Source organism: Tachysurus vachellii, chromosome 1, assembly GCF_030014155.1.
Source record: "Tachysurus vachellii isolate PV-2020 chromosome 1, HZAU_Pvac_v1, whole genome shotgun sequence".
NCBI classification, from domain to species: domain Eukaryota; kingdom Metazoa; phylum Chordata; class Actinopteri; order Siluriformes; family Bagridae; genus Tachysurus; species Tachysurus vachellii.
This window is the reverse complement of record NC_083460.1, coordinates 8,237,619-8,259,775: the sequence shown is the minus strand read 5'-3', so window position 1 is coordinate 8,259,775 and position 22,157 is coordinate 8,237,619. Positions and strand designations below refer to the sequence as shown.

The 22,157-nt window shown below is 40.5% G+C and overlaps 1 protein-coding gene across 1 annotated transcript; it reads left to right on the top strand.

Moving 5' to 3' along the window:
* Positions 1-228: 228 nt before the first annotated feature.
* On the top strand, positions 229-20,853 carry LOC132846381 (endophilin-A2-like). The gene is made up of 10 exons (XM_060871082.1): positions 229-419; positions 7,583-7,651; positions 8,476-8,548; positions 8,949-9,092; positions 9,665-9,798; positions 9,999-10,157; positions 16,130-16,233; positions 16,807-16,934; positions 17,161-17,205; positions 17,692-20,853. The coding sequence occupies exons 1-10, from the start codon at positions 375-377 to the stop codon at positions 17,883-17,885; spliced, it is 1,095 nt and encodes a 364-aa protein (XP_060727065.1). The 5' UTR covers positions 229-374; the 3' UTR covers positions 17,886-20,853.
* Positions 20,854-22,157: the final 1,304 nt, after the last annotated feature.

The following is a 22,157-nucleotide window of genomic DNA, read 5'->3' as shown; positions in this document are numbered from 1 at the left end:
GGATTCTTGGAAATTGTATGACATTTGGCAAACTAGCAAAATTTTACTCGAACGGGAAGTGCAGCAGCCCACGTATCAACAAGAAATCCCGCCTTCTGCTCTGTGATTGGCTAATTTGTTTATTCCGTCAGCTCGGCAGTGTGTAATAGCTGACTTTGCTTGTCAATATGATGTATTAGCCAATCTTATTTTAGGGGAGGAGCTCTCGGAATACGGATAGGGAAAAAAAAAAAAAGAATAGCACAGTGTAGTGTCTCTGAAGGCGGTGGTGCAGGAAGAAGTATTGCTTGAGTTTTACGTGTTTGTAACAAGCAAACAGAGACGAACGAATTTCACATTTTCCCTGATTTATAGATTGACAAGCCGACGCAAAGATGTCTGTCGCTGGCCTGAAGAAACAGTTTTATAAAGCGAGTCAGGTGAGGAAACTTCCCAACTTTTTCCTCTTCAGCCCAGTCTGGATTATATTGGTTGTAATTAAACTCTTGTTTTTTTTTTTAAAAAATGTAAGACACAATTAAAGATGCAGCATTTGTGGTTCACCGTGTAGAATAAACTTGTGAAAAACGTTTGTTATTCCGCGTGTCATTTTGGTTTAAGTTCGAGTTCGGTTTATTTTGCTAAATCTGTGTAGCCTCAGGCTATTCATGAGGATCCGAGCTGGAACTGCAGCTTTTAGGCACCAGCTGGAAATCCAGCTTAATCTGTCCAGATGCTAAACACACTGTATGTGTGGTCACACATGGCTTCTGATCACACTGGTGTATTAAATTAAATCTACAACATCAAAGATTAGTTGTTTTTAGGAGAATCACACAATAGAAACACTAATTAGTTAATCATGAACTGATCAGTGACGAGTAATGAAAATAACTTTAGGTTAAAAGTGACTAACTGGTCCAGTGTAGGTGTTTATTTGTCCTGAAATGTTCACCCTGAAACACATTAAGTGATTGTTACTATAAATAAAGTGCTTAGAAAACTTTAAGGATAATTTGTTGGCCGGTGTTGTATTTCTGTTGTTCCTGTGAGAAGGCTAGCTGTTGTGTACCTTGATGATGTAACAGGGAGACACAATGGAGTTCAATACAAGAGTTTAACATGGCATTCAAACATAACATGGTAATATCATAAGATCTTGTTTACTCATCCGCCATATTCCAGTGATGCTCGGTGTCAATAATGAGAGATTGTAGAGATCAAGTGATCAGGTCAGCAAACACTGGACTCACAGCTCCAGAATGCGGTTCTACCGCATGGCTCAGATGCAGTGACTCACCTAGTTAACAATCACAGTCACAGCTTGATGCTGTTGAGTTTAAAACAGAGAAAACAGATAAGAAGGTGAGAGAGATGGATAGAGGAAATCACTAAAGCGCTGCCGCATCACTGGGTTTGTGTAAAACTGAAGCAAAAATCACATTCACTTCAGTACGGCAGGTTGTTTATGTTAACGACTATGTACAGTGAACTGAAACATCACGAAACTTTGAGGAAACAAAACTTAGAATTCAATACAAAATGCATCTTGGGTGTCGTTTGACATTTTATTCATGCTCAAATTTTCCATTTGGTCTAAACATATATTAAGCAATAATTAGTGGAGATATTCTAGAAATTAGTGTCATATTTCTATACAAGTGTAGCCTGGATGTTGCCAGCTGTTGGTGGTCTTTTAGTTGGACTGGATTTCTCCTATTTTGCTCTTTTCTGATTTTGCTTTGAATTCAGTTCTCAGTCTGTACTGGTCAATCTATCCTGGTTACAGATTATTTTAGCTCCAGCGGCGTCATTCAAGTCTGTTTTCAGGAACAAGGGCATTACAGCCAACTAGTATTTTTCTTACAACCCCAAATTATTGCTTCTTTCATCCTATGAATGAGCTCTGAGTTCTTAAAACAAACTACATGTACAATGGCTCAAATGATCTGCCTGTGCCTTTCTTCATGTCTGTCTTGATGTCTGTCATGTAGGCAGGACATGTTAAATCCACTGACAAGTGAATAGCATTGATCATCTTGTTAAAGGGGAATCTGTGCATTATGCAGTGTGAGGTAGATAGTCACTTCTTGAAGCTGAAAGGATCTAACTCTGGGACAAGGGTCAAAATGTCTTGTGTGTCATTTCCACTATGCACAGTGAGGGATTGCTGCCAAAAATGCTTTAAGAAAAGAGAGCCGATGAACCAGTGACGGGATCATGGGCACCCAAGGCTCATTGATGAGAGAGATTGTAGGGAGAGAATGCCAGGCTGTTTGGTTTGATCCCATTGAAGAGCTACTGTAGCACTTATTCTAAAAAAAAATTGGTACATTCTGGCTACGATAGAAAGGTGTCAGAACATTGCAGAGCAGATCATATGTCATTTTGTCACCCACATACAATAAACACCAGAACTGGACATGAGAGACAGGAGTTTGCTGTAATGGCAATTTATACTTTGAAAACTGCATTATAAAAATCTTCACTATATAGTCTGATTATTAAACTAGTTCAAATGGACTAGAAAATTTAACCTGTTAGTGATCCTGTGTCTCATATTGATACCTTTTAACGTGTTGTGTTCAGAGGTAGATGATGTTACTTGCTTAAATTGTTTTAAGAAAGAAGAAAATCTCAAAAGTCAAATACAAACTGTGAACCTGAGAGAAAGAGGAGGAAAGAGAGAGTGATAATCACTTCTTATTTTTATTTTACATCCACCTGAGTCTTCATGTGCTCAGAAAGACTGAGCTGGGTGTTTTTCCCAACCCTCTCTGAGGAACTGTGGTGCGATGCGTTGCATTTTATGAATGAAGCCGTTAAAGATGAAGATAACCCATGCCTTTTGCACTAACTGGAAACATTGGTAACTTTTTCTACGATTTTTCAACATGCAGGACTGATTGAGTTTATCTGTTCTTCACTGTGCAAGGTTTTTTTTCTCTGCTACGCTTTTTTAAGTCTGGAGTGTTTGATGTCTACAACTTTAGAGTCCCTGTCCATCATATGTATCTAATCTCCACAAAGGTTATGTTGGTTTTATCTGTTAAAACATTTACACTGCTTACTTCCTAGTGCACACACTGCTACAGAATGCAGAACTATCAGCTCAGAGAACAGAAGGATTTTACATGACTCTGACATGCACTAGAACATGGCAGGATGTGCTGTTATAGGAACTTAACCAGTGGTGTGGTGGTCTAATGTCCTGATGGGGTTTACACAGCAGATCACCACAGCAGATCACCACAGCAGATAACCACAGAGCTTTTACTGTCTCACTGATAAAAGAACATGGTCCAGAGCAGAATCCTGTGATAATTTTGTAAATTTTTTTGTTCATCGTGTTTGTTTTTTAATTTTTTTTTCTGAAATCCTCAGCGTTTATGGTAGAACCTCTTTAACGGACGTCCATAGTGGTGTAAAACGATCCGAATCTTTTCGGTCGTGAACAATGGGACGTTTCTGATGAGGCTCCTACTCTGATACAGTCAGAGCTTCTGTGGAATAGCCTGTTAATCAGCTAATAAATCAGACCAGAGTCCTAAAGTCTGCTGTGAGTTTGCGTGACTTGGCAAATCACGTTGTAGCCGACACCCAGCTGCGTAATTACACCTGACGCACTATACACGTGGCGATTGAAGAGTTTTGTGTTGTTTTGTTTGTTTTTACAAAGCAGTGCATTTGTTGCCCATTGCTGCTTTCATTTACAATAGTTCAACATTTCATGCTTCAAACTGCCTCGACTCTCTCTCTTTCTTTCTCTTTGTTTACTCACTCTTACTTCCTTCTCTCTCGGTCTCTCTGACTCTTGTCAGATGAATCATCATGATGAGTCTTGATTTTATTATTTTTTTTTTTTAGGCAGGTTTGACAGAGCCTCAGTCACGTCACTCAGGAGTTCAGGCGTGAACGAGGTTAAACATTTAACCAGAGTGTGACGTTAATTTTACAGCTAAATGTTATAGCGTTGTTATAATGTTTTTATACAAAGCATGTTAACGTATGCAGCTTATATGCCTCACCCAGTAGCCAGCTCTGTAATCTAAAAAATGTGAAATACACAAGGAAACAGAGCCTGGTAGTATATTAAATGTCATGAACTGTGCTATTTATTTATGTTAATGTTTTTGAGAGATGATTTATTCCCTCAAACAAGGCAGTGTACTGTGTTCTAGCATGAGGGATTAATGGTTAGCACGGCTGCCTCGTCGCTTTAAGGTCGATACCTACCGAATTTGATAAGGTACGGCCGATGTTACAGTGTGTAGTATGTAGTAGGATACAATCCAGCCATGTTGGTGAAACCGGTTACTCTCAGAACTGTTACTTGCTTGTTGTTCAGCATGTAAGGGAGAGGGTGAGCTGGTTGTCTACATTTAGGGAAAAAAGATTAGAAATGATCGCCAAAGCTGATGGAATATCGGAGCATCTTACAAGCAGTGCAGTTGTTACTTCAGCCATTTTTCTACTTTATTAAGTAAAGACAGGATAACTAATGCTTTAAACCCAAGACCTGGTGCTGGTGAGCTTTGCACAGACCATCAGCTGATCAGGTAAAGCTGGACTGAGCTTTCTAAAATGTTTTCAGTCAATGGCTGGTTTTAAGTGCACAGATTTATGCAGGATTTCAGTAAACATGTTGGCCTTATTCAGTGAAGCATAACAAGAAGCAAACATGGTGACGTGTGCAGGGAGTATGCGCATTGCTGACAGGAGGAACGACACAGCTGCCCGTGTTCATACTGAAGGCTATATGCGATCAGCCACAGTTTAGTCACAGACCAAACAAACTCAGACAAGTGAAGCTGGAGAAGTTGTGACTTTCATAGCCTACAACAGAAAAAATGCAAACTGAAGCTCTTCCTGTCACTAATCCCCTCCCCTCAGCTGTGCTAAACAATACACTTCACCGGTTAGAGGAAATGATCTAGTTTTTTTTCTACAACACTGTTACATGATGTCATTACTGCAAACATATCCTAAATCATGTAATATTGGTTATTAACCGGTCAATAACCAATGTGCATAAACTCCCACAATGCATTGTTTAAGTAGTTGTTTTGCCAGTAAGCAGTTTCTCAAGCACATTTCTAGAAGCACATTTCCCTCCAGATGTTCAAACTTTTTCTCCCATAAGCATTTTAAGTTAAACTGGTTTCTGGACACTAAATGTTTGAGACCTCCTACCCTAAAGTGTGCATTATACTCTGGTCAGGAGTCTTTATGAATCAGAAGCGAGAGTGTTTATTCAGATTCAGAATTGTTTAATCAGAATCTGATTTGAAATTAGATTGGGAAGTGTTGGATTGGGAGTGTTTATTTGGAACGTTAGACAGTTGAATTTGGAGTGTTGAATCAGAATCAGGAGTGTTGATTTGGAACACTAGACAGTTGAATCAGGAGTGTTGAATCTGATTCTGAATCAGATTCGGAAGTGTCGAATCTGAATCGGGAGTGTTGATTTGGAATGGTAGACAATTGAATCGAAAGTGTTGAATCGGGATATTTTTGGATAAATTTGGCTTTAAATTAGAAGGTCAGCTGGGAGTGTTGTCTCTGGTGCATTGCGTGTGACTGAATTGGGTGTGTCAAACCTGACTAAACATTCTCTGTTGCTGCTTCTTTTGAAGGCCTGGATTTTGCACTCTCACAGTTTACGTATGAATTATAGAATACCTGCTGAGCTGTTCTTTGACTTCGACTATCAGAGAAGCACTCCACAAAAGACGTCTCCTTCTGAATTAAACACGTGTGTGTGTATGTGTGACAGTGCAGAGCTCAATACAGTGTATTACTGACACATCATTCAGTCAGTGTGTAAACAGTGTACTGGGTACCTGAGGATAAAATCTTGTGCTGTCAAAACGGATAGTAACAATGCCTTTCAAAACCCATGATCATTTAGATATTATAGTTCGTTATTCATTACAGTATTTCTGTGGGGAGATGAGAAGGATGAAAGCTGCAGTGCAAGTGTTTGAGGTCAACAAATATCCTGATGTACATAACGGTAGATGATCGAACATGAATAACAGCACTGAAAGGTCACCATTGATTCTACTGCATGTGGGGACTATTGATTAAAACCTACTTGTAAACAATGTTCTTAGAACGAATGGTTAATCGACTGGAGTACGTTACACTGTAGGCAGCGATCGCAAAAGTGACACACACTATTTGCCAACAAAGGAACTATTTGCTCATCTCTGTAAGATACACCGAGAGCATTGTGTGTTCTTGTAGCAAATGTGAGATGAACCCTTTAGTCAGAGGGAAGGAAATATGAACGATCCTCTAGCTTGATTATCAAGCACTGGGGATTCGTACATAAGGACAATGTCAAGCGGTTAAGGCTCTGGCCCTCGCTGTTCCAGGGATGCTCGTGACCGACCCAGAACCCTGACCCCATACTCCAAAGTTGGCATATGCGAAGAAAGAATTTCACTGTGCAGTAATGTATATGTGACAAATAATGGGTTCTGTTCTGATGGAGGCCCACTGGGACAGGAATCACGCTGCCACCAGGTTTCTGTATGTATGTTTTGAATACACAGGAATTTGCAGGGTTTGTAGGGTTTTTTTTTCCTTGTTAGAAATGCCAAAATCTTGTTCTATAGCACATCAGGGTTTCCCGCAGCACTTTGCAGTTTGGGTGGCCCGCCTAAGCTGGGAAACCCTACCGCCTTAACTAGGTTGTCCAAAAAAAAAAAAATTTCGCTGCACAAAAGGCCGTCAAGTGCATCTCGGAGAATAGTGCGGACGCGCTTCACACCGTGAGCGGGCACGCGCGCCACACGGCCGAAATGAGAGAAAGACGTGGTCTGTCACTGTCTGGAGGATAACTAGCCAGTGGATAAAACGCGTGTCCGTGAGAACTGTAAGTGGACTTATGTTTTGGGTTTATTTATGCCTGTTATTGTATTAGTCTATAGTTCTTGCAAATTTAAAGTAAGTTAGCTGGTGATTTTGTTATTTGAGTTCTTCACCTGCTAGCTAGGTTGCACGTGCCTGTTTTTAATAATTGTTAAACGTAGTACAGAGTCTGTGGCCTATCTCACAAAGAAGCCCCGCCCCCCGGCCCTATCACACACTATAAATCATTTACCCTGACGATGTCATTTACCACGATCTTTCTTAAGTGACGTTTTCACTGTAGAATGCGGTTCAGGATTGTTTTTCGCAGTGCTGTGGAAGTGATTTTTGGAAAAGAAACTGAATGTTTCCTGTGTTTTGCCCTGGCGCACAAGTCCCTTCATGTTCGATTGAGTATTCATGCATTCCAGAGGATCCTGGAAAGAGCGTGAGTGCAGAATAAAAGTGTCTGCTTCATGTTGTATAGTGTAATAAACAGCATCAGTGTAAACATTTATTTCTTTTTATTTAATTAAAGAAAAGGTAACGAAGGTAGGCTGTTGAGATAACTTATATAGATTAATTCCTTGGTCCAGATTCTAGCTCTCTTTCCTTCAGCCTTTCTTTCTGTCTTTGCTTTTCATTCTTGCAGTGTCTCCCTACAGTCATTTCTTGCAGTGTCTCCCTATCTCTGTACAAAAAATGCAATATATTCAAGTATTTTCGTATTTGTGTTTGCTTCCAGATGGTGAGTGAGAAAGTAGGAGGAGCAGAAGGAACAAAGCTGGATGAAGACTTTAAGGACCTGGAGAGGGTGAGGGGCAAATCAGGAGATAGAGCTCTGTACAGCTGGCATTATAAATCCTTGAAGCTGTTATTTTTATGTGCCTTTCCAACCCCCCCAAAAATATAATCGGAACCTGCTGGATATATAAATTCATTGTTTCATACAGAAACCGCAAAGCAGCATTTTATGAAATACTTTTTTTAGTTGCACTTTCTAAACAAGCACGATGCATAGGTGTCGTATCCGAATTGATCTTTGCCACAACTTTGTAGTAATAAATATTGTAAGTAATGATGCGCTTTCAGAGCAAAAGGTTTGACCAATCCCACTTAGTCCTAACGAAAGAATCGACTAATCCCTCTTACTCCTCTCACTGTCTCATGCCTTAAACTCGACCAGACCAGACCAGACCAATCCCTTTCAATTCTGCAGATCCATTTTCAAATCGACAATCCGTTTTAGTCCTACAGAAAGTTTGATCAATTCCACCTTCGATGTGTCTCATCTATTTCTGATTTCTTCATTTGCTAAGTGAAGCTTCTTCCAAACACTCCTCCATAAAGCTTGACCAATCCCACCCACTAGTGCAGACATAATGACTAATCCTGCCAGCTCTTGCAGAAAATGTAATATCCTACGTACTCCCACAGACACCAGTCCCTTCCACTCCTGCAGAAAGATCATTTCCAGCTTCCACTAGAAGGTTTGACACATCTGACCACTTGCTTCCACCATATCCCAGTCCCAATCCTCACCTTTAACTAGAATTCCTATCCCTTGTTGCCTTGTAGGTAAACTTACTGTCACCAATTTATAACCCTTCCCGTTTCCCTACCCTGTGTGTTTTACAGAAGGCTGATATCACCAGTAAGGCCATAGTGGAAGTGTTATCCAGGACATCCGAGTATCTGCAGCCCAACCCAGGTAACTAGCACACTAAAAAAATAAACCTTGTTCAATCTGGACTTCCTTTAGCTTCATGCACTACTAAATATATTCTTGCAGTTACGGCAGGTTATTTCAAACTTTGGGCTGAAAGTAAAGGCTTAGATGTGTAAAATTAGACTAAAGAAAAAGGTTATGATAAGAACAAAAGAGTTAAACAATTCATATGATCTAAAGTGTGTGCAACTAAGCTTGCATAAGATTCCATCTCTCTGGAACTGTTGGAATTTCCCAGCATAAAACATTTAAACATGCTGGGGATTTCTTTTAGATAGCTGCAAACCATTCCTGTTGATTAGTCTGTGTGTGTCTAGATATTCATTGAAAGTTGCACTAAAGTTTGATCTGATTGTATCTCTGTTCTGTGTTTTGTTGTCAGCGTCTCGGGCCAAACTGTCCATGTTGAATACTGTGTCCAAGATTCGAGGGCAGGTGAAGAGTCCCGGGTATCCACAGGCAGAGGGAGTTTTGGGAGAGAGCATGGTCAGATACGGCCGTGAGATGGGGGAGGACACCAACTTCGGTGTGTGTGTGTGTGTGTGTGTGTGTGTGTGTGTGTGGGGGGATTACTCGCAGGAATGTGATTATGGGCTTGTGCTGGAAGATTGTATATATATTGTGAATAAAGGAAATTAGCTTGCAAAAAAAGTAAGTGATTAAGAAAAAGTGAAGAAATGGGAATGATGAAATCATTAAGGAGAACATTTCATATATGATACCCAGCTTATGACCTATACAACACTTCATAGCCTAACTTTTCCTCAGATAAAATATTGATAGTTTATTGCTCTTCATTTTCTTGACTTATAAACTAATAAACAAAAAGAACCAAGTGTTTAGATTCACATGTTTGACCTCATCAAGAAATCCAGACTGACGGTATATTACAGATAGATTGGAAACACCCCCAAATCTTTTGCAGGCCTTCATTTGCATAGTGGAACTTGATTGGCTCTTGTATCGTCTGAAGCAATAACACTTGACTGTCACACCTTCAGCATGTTCTAACTCGGATGTTCTGATAAGATTTTTTTTCCGCTTTGAGACTTAGGACACAATCTTAAGACACCTGTATATAATTATGGATGTCTGTAGGTGGTGCTCTTGTTGACATGGGGGAGGCTATGAAAAGGCTGGCTGAAGTAAAGGATTCCTTGGATATCGACGTGAAGCAGAACTTCATCGACCCTTTCCAGACCATCGTAGACAAGGATCTCAAGGACATCCAGGTAGGACCTTAAGCGCACGAGAGGATTCAGTTTCTCTGTACTAGGTATGATGCTACTTATAACTGTGTTTATTTTCATCATATGATAAGAGGAATGAGTCAATCCATTTTCTCTTTTACTTTCGGTCGTTCTGATTTGTCTGTCTCCCTTCCTGCCTCTCTCTTTTTTTTTTTTTTTTCCTTTGTCTCTCAACTGACCAGCACCAGCTGAAGAAGGTGGAGGGCCGGAGGCTCGATTATGACTACAAGAAGAAACGGCAGGGAAAGATTCCAGATGAGGAGCTGCGCGCTGCTTTGGAAAAATTCCATGAGTCCAAAGAGGTGGCAGAGATCAGCATGCACAATCTTTTAGAAACTGACGTGAGTAAAATCCAGAGCTAAAAATGTGATTCCGAGACCTTCCTGAACATGTGATCGTCGTGTTCAAAGCAGTAACATAGATTCAGTTGAATGACTCACTATGTAATGACTCTCAAGGGATTCAAGAGAATACCAGGGGACATTGTCTTTCGCAGCCAATTACCCAGCAGTCCTCACCATCTGCCTTCCATTAGCATATGTTTCAGACACTGAAGGGAATTTGGGTAGACATACTCCACTCTTAAAATATGGTTATTTTTTCATGTGCTATATAATCAGCAGGTTCGAGCGAGAGTATTAGGTGCAAGTTCAATTCAGCTGCATCATTAGAATCCCCATGTGGAATCTCTCAAATGACACAGTGACTAATCATTAAAAGATGATGCAGTGAGTGAAAATGTAACTGAATATTAAAATAGATTATATACTGACCAGGCCAAAAACATTAGAGCAAGATTGAAACTAGAGATGAGCCTGATTGTGTCAGCGTTCTGTGATAGGCTAGTCACAGCGCCCCTTCCCTACAGTGATTGGCTAGTCACAGTGCCCCTCCCCTACAGTGATAGGCTAGTCACAGCACCCCTCCCCTACACACATACAGATGTATTGTGTTGCTGTGTCTCGCTCTGCTCACTCACAGTCACACACAGAACAGCTCTCTGTCTCTCCCTCAGTCACTCGGGTTCGCGGGTCTTTTCCGTTAACGTTTAGGGTTTCTTCAGCTTTTTACTTCGGGTTGTAACGTTAATAATACGTACTTACTAACCAGTAGAGTTCTGGTAAACGTGGGTTCGTTCAGACGTGGTGCTTGCTTGGTAGAATGCGTCTCTGCCTGTCGGAGATTTTTTTTCTTTTTTAAACCTTCAGCTGTCTCTAACCAGTAACCAGACACTGAGTGTCTGACACGTTTTTGCTGTTTTTCATAAAAACATAAAGGTAGTAAGCTAGTGTTATAAATATTACAAATTAATTATTAAGCTACACACACACACACACACACCTGGTGTGGAAATAAAAAAGAACCAAAAAAATAAACAAAATCACACTGATCATAAAAAAATGAAAAGTTAAAAAAGAAAGTTGTTGTTCATTACATTTTACTTCATAATTGCACTGCATTGTTTTGTTTTCATTGTTGCAAAACTTGTTCTGTAATATAGTTCGTTTGCTATCGTGATCAAAACCATTGATCTGAAGCTCAATCCTGATGCTGTCCTGTAAATATTTTTCTAATCAGCAATAAATATAACAATTTCTGATCAGCCCATATCAATTGCATGCTTAAAATAACATACCGGTTAAAGCCCCGCCCATTTCGAAACAACTTCCTGGGTTAGGCCCCACCCACTCCGAGTACAGATACAGATAATTTATATGGTTAACAGATACAGATAATGCTGTACTCACTCATCCCTAATTGAAACAAACAAATATGGCGGCAAAACCATACAGCTACGGCAAAAAACAAAAATAAAACCCTAGAAATGCCAAAAACGCTACAACGGAACCAAAATGAGAGACAGCAAAAAAAAAAAAACACACACAAATCAAATACAGAACTGCTCTATACCAAAACCATACAGCAAAGCCAAGCTTACAAAACGCCGAAAAAAAAATCACAACACAAACTGCTATAGTAAAAACACACAACAGACCCAAACCAACATTCTGCAGCAAAAAGCAGAGCAACAAACAAAAACACCCCGTCGTGTTCTAATAAATCAGGCAAGGCAGCTATGCATCTGCTTTTTCAATTGTACCTTATGGTTTGTTACTTAATTGTTATTAACTCTTTTTAGTATGTAGAAAATGACTAAATGAAATGGGAACACAGCCTAAAATGTGCATGTCTTCATCACAGTACTATATACGTAAGTACATGTATTACAGTGTAGAAGGAATAGCTGTTAGCAGCAGGGAATCGATCTAATCCCTGTTCTGTATAACACAACAGCCAGGACCTGTGTCTGGTGCTGTTTAATACAGTTATTAAACAGTGACTCGGATACAGGTACAGAGTCTAAAGGCAACATCCGAAGCATGAAGTGCTTTTATAAACATCTCTCAATGTAATGTCTGTGCGAGACACAAAAGCCTAAATGTTAACTGCTAGCAGAACTTTCTCAAAATCTGTGAGGACGTCTATTGCATGTGATTTTAAAAAAAAAATATTTACAGGCAAAAAATATTGCCAGAGTCTCCCTTTGAGGATATAAACCAGATGGGCAGGAACTTATTCACAGTATGAGTGTTACACAATACAGGGATAGTGAAAGTGTAAAAAAAAAAAGATTGTAAATGATGAATGAAAATGTAAAGTTTTGTTGACTAACTTAAACAACTAAACATTGTTTTGAATTATTTCTAAAGATTCAAACAACTTGCTAGATGACACTTATTGGTAAATATTGCTTTGGGAATTCCATAGAGACCGTAACAGGAAAAAAAAATCTTTGAAAAAAAACATCTGTGTTTTTGTCTGAGTGTCTCAAATACAGGCTACACACAAAAATCATTCTTCCTTCTCCCCAAAATTCAATTTCACACACAGTGTCAGATCAGGTGTATCTGTGCTCTTGTCTGAGCTACAACCTTCATCCATAGTGTTAGATGAGCTGTATATCTGAACTTTTGACTGTGATTACGTGTCATTACATGCTTCACGTTCTCTCGACACAGACGTGTCAATAGCAGCAGCAAAATGTGCTTTCCGTCTATACAGCTATACAGCAACCCCCCCACCCCCTTCTCAGCAGCTGATGATCTGCCATCTGACCTTCAGAACAAAAGCCTTGTTTTGGATGTGATCATTTCAGCACTAATGCAGCTTTGAAATGGCAAATAAGCCGTTTTCCTGTAGGATTCGCGTGCCACGTGTGCATGTGTCGTAATTGACCAGGACATTTAGGGCAGAAGCCTCTTACAGTATGGGACATATGGGCATGTAAACCACGGGCATTGTGTCTAATTCATGTTCGATTTACAAGCAACTTGTTTCCATGCTTATTTGGTGTACACTTCTTATTCATCCTTATTAATGCTTATTTTTTTTTGTCCTATGCAGGTCATGTGAAGTGCATTCTGATTAGAGAACGCTAGAATAATATCACAGCCCGTTAATAGCAGGCTTTGATAAAATGCCAGCATGTATAATTGAATACTTCTGGCATTTCTGCACTATTGTTCTAGTTAAACTACTCCTTAAGAGCCCTTTAAGGGGAACCAAATTCATTCGCATTTGTTTGTGTGCTCTAAATGAAATGCTTGTTCAGCAGGGAGAAGTGTTTTTCTCTCTCTCTCTCTCTCTCTCTCTCTCTCTCTCTCTCTCTCTCTCTCTCTTTCTCTTTCTCTCACTCACACACACACACACACACACATCATTCGCTCTTCTCGTATGCATGCAAATCAGGCTGCTTCCGCATTACATTAAAATAGAAATGAATGCCAAATAATGTGATCAACACTTATGCTGCTTTCACGTGCACAGAATTCTCATAAATGTCTTTCCTACTAGGAGGTTGCACATAAATGACCACTCAAGTCGTAATTACGATTAGGAAACTCAGGATTATTTTGATGCTCAGGTTCCTGAGATGGTCAGCATCCTAAAGTTTCTACCTGGCAGAGGAGAATACAGGTCTTATTAGTAATGCTATACGTTTTTACACCATGAAAAGTGTGTTATGACGAAATAAACTGAAATCAACTGAACTAAGTTGACACTTTTTTATTTTTTTAGGCAAATCATGATTGTTACTTGCTACACAGCTGGGTAAAGGTGACGAGTGTTCACATCTGTCACATCTGCAACTGAAGTAAAAGTTCAACGGGTCGGGCACCAGACAAGATTTAAAGCTTTAAGGATTTGTATTGGGGAGGCAAAATATCTGTCCACTGCAGTAGCACTCGCCATGTTTTGGCCTTGGTAACCATGGTTACCAAGTAGATCCCATATAAATCTTTTTTAATTGATGTAATATTTTATTTATATTATTATTATTAGTGGTAGTAATATTAATAAAATTATTATTACTCTTGCTTGTTACTGAACCTTTTTGCCATCTTCTGGCTAATAGTCATTATAACGTGTACAGAAATATTAATTAAGGCGTTTTTTATTTAATGTAACTTATCTATCTGCAGATCATAACATCTTTCTCTGCAAATAGAAAATCTGAACCGGAACGGGACGGGTTGAGTCAATCACGTGATTTGTTGTCCGTTTCTGTGAATGGATGGCAGTTGCACTGTAGTTTGTTCGAAGCGATCCATTTCCAGTGTGTAGTCAGGTCTCTGCTTGAGTTTTCACAGCCTAGAACAAGAGAGCGACGAGTGCTGCATGCTGTTCTGTACTGAGATGAGGGGAAACTGCCGAGCTTAGATAGAAGTGTTTTAATCAAAAAGGGCTCTGTCTGACTCCGTCCTACTTCTGTTCGCTTTGTGCTGGAGCACTAGATTAGCTGCTCAGTCGAGCACAGCCTTATTTGCATTGGAAACCTGTTAGTGCACAAAGAGAGCAACAGTGACAACTATACATAGATATTCAGTATGAAGGAATAGTGGGGTGGAGAGTATAGGTGTGGTTCCTTTTAATCACTGTGTGTGTCTCTCTGTGTGTGTCTCTCTCTGTCTGTCTGTGTGTGTCTCTCTGTCTGTCTGTGTGTGCCTGTCTGTCTGTCTGTGTGTGCCTGTCTGTCTGTCTGTGTGTGCCTGTCTGTCTGTCTGTGTGTGCCTGTCTGTCTGTCTGTCTGTGTGTCTCTCTGTCTGTCTGTCTGTGTGTCTCTCTGTCTGTCTGTCTGTGTGTCTCTCTGTCTGTCTGTGTGTGCCTGTGTGCCTGTCTGTGTGTACCTGTCTGTGTGTGCCTGTCTCTGTCTGTCTGTGTGTGCCTGTCTCTGTCTGTCTGTGTGTGCCTGTCTCTGTCTGTCTGTGTGTGCCTGTCTCTGTCTGTCTGTGTCTCTCTGTCTGTCTGTGTGTGCCTGTCTGTGTGTGCCTGTGTGTGCCTATCTGTCTGTCTGTGTGTGTCTGTCTGTGTGTGTCTGTCTGTGTGTGTCTGTCTGTGTGTGTCTGTCTGTGTGTGCCTGTCTGTGTGTGCCTGTCTGTGTGTGCCTGTCTGTGTGTGCCTGTCTGTGTGTGCCTGTCTGTGTGTGCCTGTCTGTGTGTGCCTGTCTGTGTGTGCCTGTCTGTGTGTGCCTGTCTGTGTGTGCCTGTCTGTGTGTGCCTGTCTGTGTGTGCCTGTCTGTGTGTGCCTGTCTGTGTGTGCCTGTCTGTGTGTGCCTGTCTGTGTGTGCCTGTCTGTGTGTGCCTGTCTGTGTGTGCCTGTCTGTGTGTGCCTGTCTGTGTGTGCCTGTCTGTGTGTGCCTGTCTGTGTGTGCCTGTCTGTGTGTGCCTGCCTGTGTGTGCCTGCCTGTGTGTGCCTGCCTGTGTGTGCCTGCCTGTGTGTGCCTGCCTGTGTGTGCCTGCCTGTGTGTGCCTGCCTGTGTGTGCCTGCCTGTGTGTGCCTGCCTGTGTGTGCCTGCCTGTGTGTGCCTGCCTGTGTGTGCCTGCCTGTGTGTGCCTGCCTGTGTGTGCCTGCCTGTGTGTGCCTGCCTGTGTGTGCCTGCCTGTGTGTGCCTGCCTGTGTGTGCCTGCCTGTGTGTGCCTGCCTGTGTGTGCCTGCCTGTGTGTGCCTGCCTGTGTGTGCCTGCCTGTGTGTGCCTGCCTGTGTGTGCCTGCCTGTGTGTGCCTGCCTGTGTGTGCCTGCCTGTGTGTGCCTGCCTGTGTGTGCCTGCCTGTGTGTGCCTGCCTGTGTGTGCCTGCCTGTGTGTGCCTGCCTGTGTGTGCCTGCCTGTGTGTGCCTGTCTGTGTGTGCCTGTCTGTGTGTGCCTGTCTGTGTGTGCCTGTCTGTGTGTGCCTGTCTGTGTGTGCCTGTCTGTGTGTGCCTGTCTGTGTGTGCCTGTCTGTGTGTGCCTGTGTGTGTGTGTGTGTGTGTGTAGGTGGAACAGGTGAGCCAGCTCTCTGCTCTGGTGGAGTCTCAGCTGCAGTATCACAAGCAGGCGGTTCAGGTTCTAGAAGAACTGTCAGAGACAATGAGAGACAGGTAGGAATCTGTCACTCTTTCACTCCTTTACTGTTTTCTCCTTCTCTCTACTGCTTTCTTGCCTTCTTTCTTAATGTTTTTTCCTTCCATACCATTTTTCCCTTCTTACTTGCTTGTTTGCATTTATTCTTACTTTCATTTTTTATTTTCTTCTTTGTATATTTTTCTTGTTTTTTGCTTGGCTTTTTTTTTTTTTTTTGCTTTTTTTTCTTGCTTAGTTCTGTTTGTTCTTTCTTATTTGTTTTTTTCTCACATTTTCTTCCTGTCTTTATTTATTGCATGCGTTCATTGTTTTTCTTTTTCTTGCTTACCTTCTTGCTCGCTTTGTTTTCTTTATTGTTGCTTTTTTCTTTCTGGTCTTTTCTTGTTTTCTTGTTTTTGTCATCATTTCTTTTTATTTCTTTTTTTTTTTTTTTCCTGCTTCAAACTAGCCCAACAATGAAAGTAAAATAAGAAACTTAGGCCAGAAAGCAAGCCAGATTGATTTTTCACATTTTTGGTTTTATTTCTAGCTTGCTTTCTTTCTGACTTCCCCCCTTTCTTTCTTCCCTGGTTCATGTGTGTGTCTCTCAGATTGAACAATGCCCAGGCTCATCCACATCAGAAGCGAATGCCCAGGCCGATGCCCAGCATTGACTCAGACCCAGAGTCTTCTAACGGAGGCTTCAGTCCAACGTCTCACCCTCAGAGCTTTAATGCAGGTGAGTTTCACCTCCTCACATCCTGCCTGTGTTCTCCATCTTTTATTTGCTATATTACCCTCTCTACCACAGTGCTGTCCAGTTCTCTGATCAGAAACTGTGTTTCTGCAACATGACAATTTGCATTTTTATCTTATTAACTTGGAGAGAACACAATCTGGTTAAAGAACGACTGTTTCTACTGTTTTTGTGTGCACTGATCTTTCTGTGTTCTTTATTTGTGCAGCACCTGCTTTACCCACCCGAACCTCTGTACGCCAGAAACGACAATGTGAGTCTGTCCTACACTGCGTACCAGAGTCTAACTTACTTACACACACACACACACACGCTACTTATAGTCAAACCTAGACACACCTCCTACTGTACTAACTCATACACACATACTGTACACTCACACCTTCATACACACACTCACACACATGCACCACCTAGTGTACAGTCAGAAATGTACAGCACTCTCTTTATACTGTAATTGCAGAAAACAAACAACAATGCAGAAAAGTTTTCTTTGCTCTGTCCATCTCTCTCTCTCCTTATTAACCTCTAATTATTTTGCTGTCTGTCTGTCTCTCTCTCTCTCTCTCTCTCTCTCTCTCTCTCTGTTTCTCTCTCTCTCTCTCCCACACACTCTCTCTCTCTCTCTCTCTCGCTCTCTCTCTCTCTATCTCTCTCGCTCTCTCTCTCGCTCTCTCACTCTTGTTCACTCTCTCTCATTCTCTCTCTCTCTGTCTCGTTCACACTCTCTCCCTCATAGCAATGGACCAGCCTTGTTGTAAAGCACTGTATGACTTCGAGCCAGAGAACGACGGAGAGCTGCCTTTCCGCGAGGGCGACATCATCACACTGACCAGCCAGATCGATGAGAACTGGTACGAGGGCACGGTGCATGGCCAGGCCGGCTACTTCCCCTGCAACTATGTGGAGGTGGTGGTACCTCTCAATCGTTAAAACATGCTGACTGGAGAAATGAGGGGTGGAGGGGAAGAGAGCGAGAGAGAGGTGATGTGATGGAGAGTTAAAGTAAAGGCTGGAGACTTGGAGCAGTGTATGAATATGAACTACGCCATGAGACACACAATATTCTGTCCTTTCCTGTGCAGTTTTTCTGCACTAAGTCTCTTCAGTCACAATCTTGTTGGAGGTGGGTCTCTAAAACACTATCATATCCAGATTTCCTGTCCTGCCCTCAATTGAGTGACTGAACCAAGAGAAATTATTTCCTTTATTCCCTAATTATAAATATTTTTTCTATAGAAATACGTTAAATATGTCTTTTTTTTTTAAAAAAAAATCATGATGTACATCTGTTGATTCTATCCTTCTTACTATGTAAACAGGCTTGTCTTTGCTTTTTTTTAGTTATTTGGCCCTCGCGTTGTTTCTGCCCTCTAGTGGCGGTACCGCGATACAACACCACAAATCCAATCTGATATCTGATTTCATCTTCTTTTTTTGTACGAGAAAAAAAAAATCGAATTTCGATAGAAGCTAATGACATTTTTGTCAACTAATCCGAATGTCTGACCATACTCAGCCTACTACTCGTGTTTATTTGAGAACAGTATTGCTCACAGCTGCTGTAGTTTGATATTCCAGCACCTGCAACCCCTCACTAATGATGTTTAACCATTTCTCTAGCTGGTTAGGAGAAATGATGAGGAAAGTTTGCTTAGTCTTGATCTATAAATTGGGACTCGATCTCTTGATGTTTGTTTACAGCACACAGCACTTGATTGAAAGACATGCCTGGAATGTTACCCTGAGTGATCGACAATTTGACAAAAAATAATCATTTCTTACATAATCCATCTTTTATTTGCTTCTCTTCTCTCAGATGCTTTTTGTTTATCAAGGCCTTCTCGACTTGATCAAATCTGTATTGCTTTCGTTTTCTTTGTGTAACATTTATTATAAATATTTTTATTATTATTATTAGAAATGATCTGCTACAGAGGTGGACAAATTCATATTAGCTTGCTAAGTCTACCGTGTTTCCTAGTCTCATATTTTGGTGGCCCAGAAACGGAAATGTTGGGTAAAAGTGGTAGCTTGAGCTTGAGTTTTAATAACACAGCTACTGTAGCTAATTAAGTGCTAGCTTATCAGTCGAACACGTATATACGTACATGCTCAAAAAAATCTGGAAGTTATTGGCCAAAGATATAGCTGAGAGATCAACTACCGTCCTGGCTTCGTGCGTAAAATATAGTATTTGTCTAGTGTTACATTATTCTCTCTCTTTGGCTTGTTATATTTCAGCTTTGTACTGCACTTTATTTCTCTCTGATTCATCATTATTTCTCTCTGATTTGTCTGCATCTTTCTGATTTAGATGCGTGTTTGCTAATTAATTTCACGCATTAAAGTCGCTAAAACCAAACCGTTAACTGGAAAGCTCCTTTAAAAACCAATATAGCTACATCAACACAATAAAACTTATATGGCTATTGAGAAAATTAAAAAAAATAAAGCATGATTTTATTTTTTTTTCAGGTTCGAATAGTCCGGATGAAATAAATACTAAATAATTAATAAATAACTAAATAATTAATTAATGTTTACAGCATCATTTTACATCACTCCGCCATAACGTGCCAGCATTTGTACACTGCTACTGTATATAGCAAGTTCCTTAGCGGTGCAACAGAAAAGCGATCAATCTGTTGCACGAATACCTATTATGTTGAGCTAGAGCAATTGTTTGTGCTCTCTGTATGGAAGAGATGTCATTCACAGCAGCTTGAAAAGATGAGATTTGGTGTCACGTGATGGTGTAAGCTGCTGGCATGGAATTAAAAACGGCTACTTTAAGTTGAGTCAAGGTTTTTATCTTCCTCCTTATTTATTGAGATTTTGCTACTGATTTGTCCACCTCTGTAATATATAACTTGTAAGATATGTAACATCTCCATAAAGTAAACCGAGCTACTTTAATATACTCTTTAAAAATTGAACCACACTGTGTACATGTGTACTGTGCGTTATGGTGGACCTCCATATCCTCCCCGGTTATTCCTTCCTGTACCAGTCTTTACACGTACAAAACTTGGACCTAGGTTTTTTGGGTGAGTCCCTGAATCCACAGCAGTGTCAGAAGGTGCACATGGGTTTTGTTTCAGCACTTAAACTCATTTTAAACTTTACTGCTTCATATGTAAAATAAAATTAAAACGAGGCTTGGAACTAAACACAAGCAGACCATGGAATACGGGGTTATATCAACAGTTTTCACTCATCTTCCACCTCTGGGCCATTTTTTTATTATACTCTGACACTACAGAATTTACCTTATGTTTAAATGTCTGTAGGATGTGGGTGTTTTTCCCAATTTTTGAATTAGCTGCTCGTTATCTTTTTATTTTTCAGCTTAATTAAAACCGCACTATTTCTGTAACCAAGACGTTCTACATCCATTTCCTCTCAGAAATCACTCTACCACATGCACAGGTTTGTTATTGAGTGTTTAATCAGCACAGTGAAAAGAGGTGTCTGTCTTTGTAATGAAGCACATCACGGTATCTTGTCTCGGTCTGCTCCGTTTCTGATGGTCTCACACTCCGTATGGTATTTTATATGTATGAGGTATTAAACTGCAAATCCAACTATCATGGGATGATTCTATATTTTTTAATTATTTTTCATATTTGGAATATTAACTATCAGAAAAGAAATGGCTTTATTTTAATACATTGCAAAAACAACTAGACCTAATTGAGGACATTCTGTAATATGTGAGGTGATTTGCTGCTTACATTCACATGTAGCATTAGTGTCTTTTCTTATAAGGGGTCCACTTTCTGATAAAGCCTCAAACATTTGTGCCCGCATCTCTCTTCCGTTAATGTTTGTTTCCTGTTGTTACAGTGAATGACTTAAAAAGGTATATTTTCATCTTAAATAAACAGTAAAATGAAAACATCTGCATTCTCAGTTTGTGAATTGGGAATTAATATTACACATGAGAGGTTATCTGTTCCATTCTGAGCTCAGGCTACTGACAGTGTGGATTTTCCTCTGGATTCTCCTGGTTTCTTCCCACAGTCCAGAAGCATGTCCGTATGAAGTGGACCTGGCTGACAAGTTGCTCTTCTTCCTTTCACCTGATGATGGCAGTAGACTTAACTTATAAGACACACTTGATTACAATTTGATTCATTTTCCTTTGACTACAACTGCAGTTTAATTGAAACAATGATAGTCATATCTTCAGACAAAAATCACAAAGTTAACAGTGTGAGCTGTTATGAGTGTGAGCAAGAATATATTTAATTTGATAATTATTTAATTTCTATTTATAGGAAATATAGAAGGATCTTAAAGATATGCAGCATCTTAAAGTGCTGTGATATAAAACATGCTAAATGTTATATGATTTGTATACATGCCCCTAAATTTAAAGCTATTATTTATTATTAAATTTTAACTAAGTAGACACCGCCGGTCACTCCAGAGGATTGTGGACTGTTTGATCAGTGTTTTAAAGCATTGGACTACTAGTGCTGTGAAATAAAACGTGCTGCATGTGGCGTATTTATTACACCACAGCTCTGAGTTCTCAAGTCTGATTGGTTTAAAGATGTTGATTAATCTAGTGTATGAACTTCTAAAAGGTTTTTCTATAATAGCAGTTTATTATAGGGATTTGTACAGTATAGCAGACATGATCCATATGGCAGTGCTTTTGTAACTGTCCTCTGTGTTTTGAGTTTTTCTGTGACATGACCAGCTAACTTTTTGTTTGAGTGATCGTTTTTACTTTAAAGTGTGAGGGGAAAAAAAAGCAAGTCTGGTGAGTAAATGAATCCATCAGCATATGATAGAATGGAGTAACTCGTAGGGGACACGGTGGCTTAGTGGTTAGCACTTTGCCTCACACCTCCAGGGTTGGGGGTTCGATTCCCGCCTCCACCTTGTGTGTGTGTGGAGTTTGCATGTTCTCCCCGTGCCGCGGGGGTTTCCTCCGGGTACTCCGGTTTTCTCCCCCGGTCCAAAGACATGCATGGTAGGTTGATTGGCATCTCTGGAAAATTGTCCGTAGTGTGTGATTGCGTGGGTGAATAAGAGTGTGTGTGTGCCCTGCGATGGGTTGGCACCCCGTCCAGGGTGTATCCTGCCTTGATGCCCGATGACGCCTGAGATGGTGTCAGGTGAAATACATTTAAAAAGCAAAAAGTTCTTGCACAATTTTTTTTTTCAGTTGTTTGTTTGTGATCGTTTTAA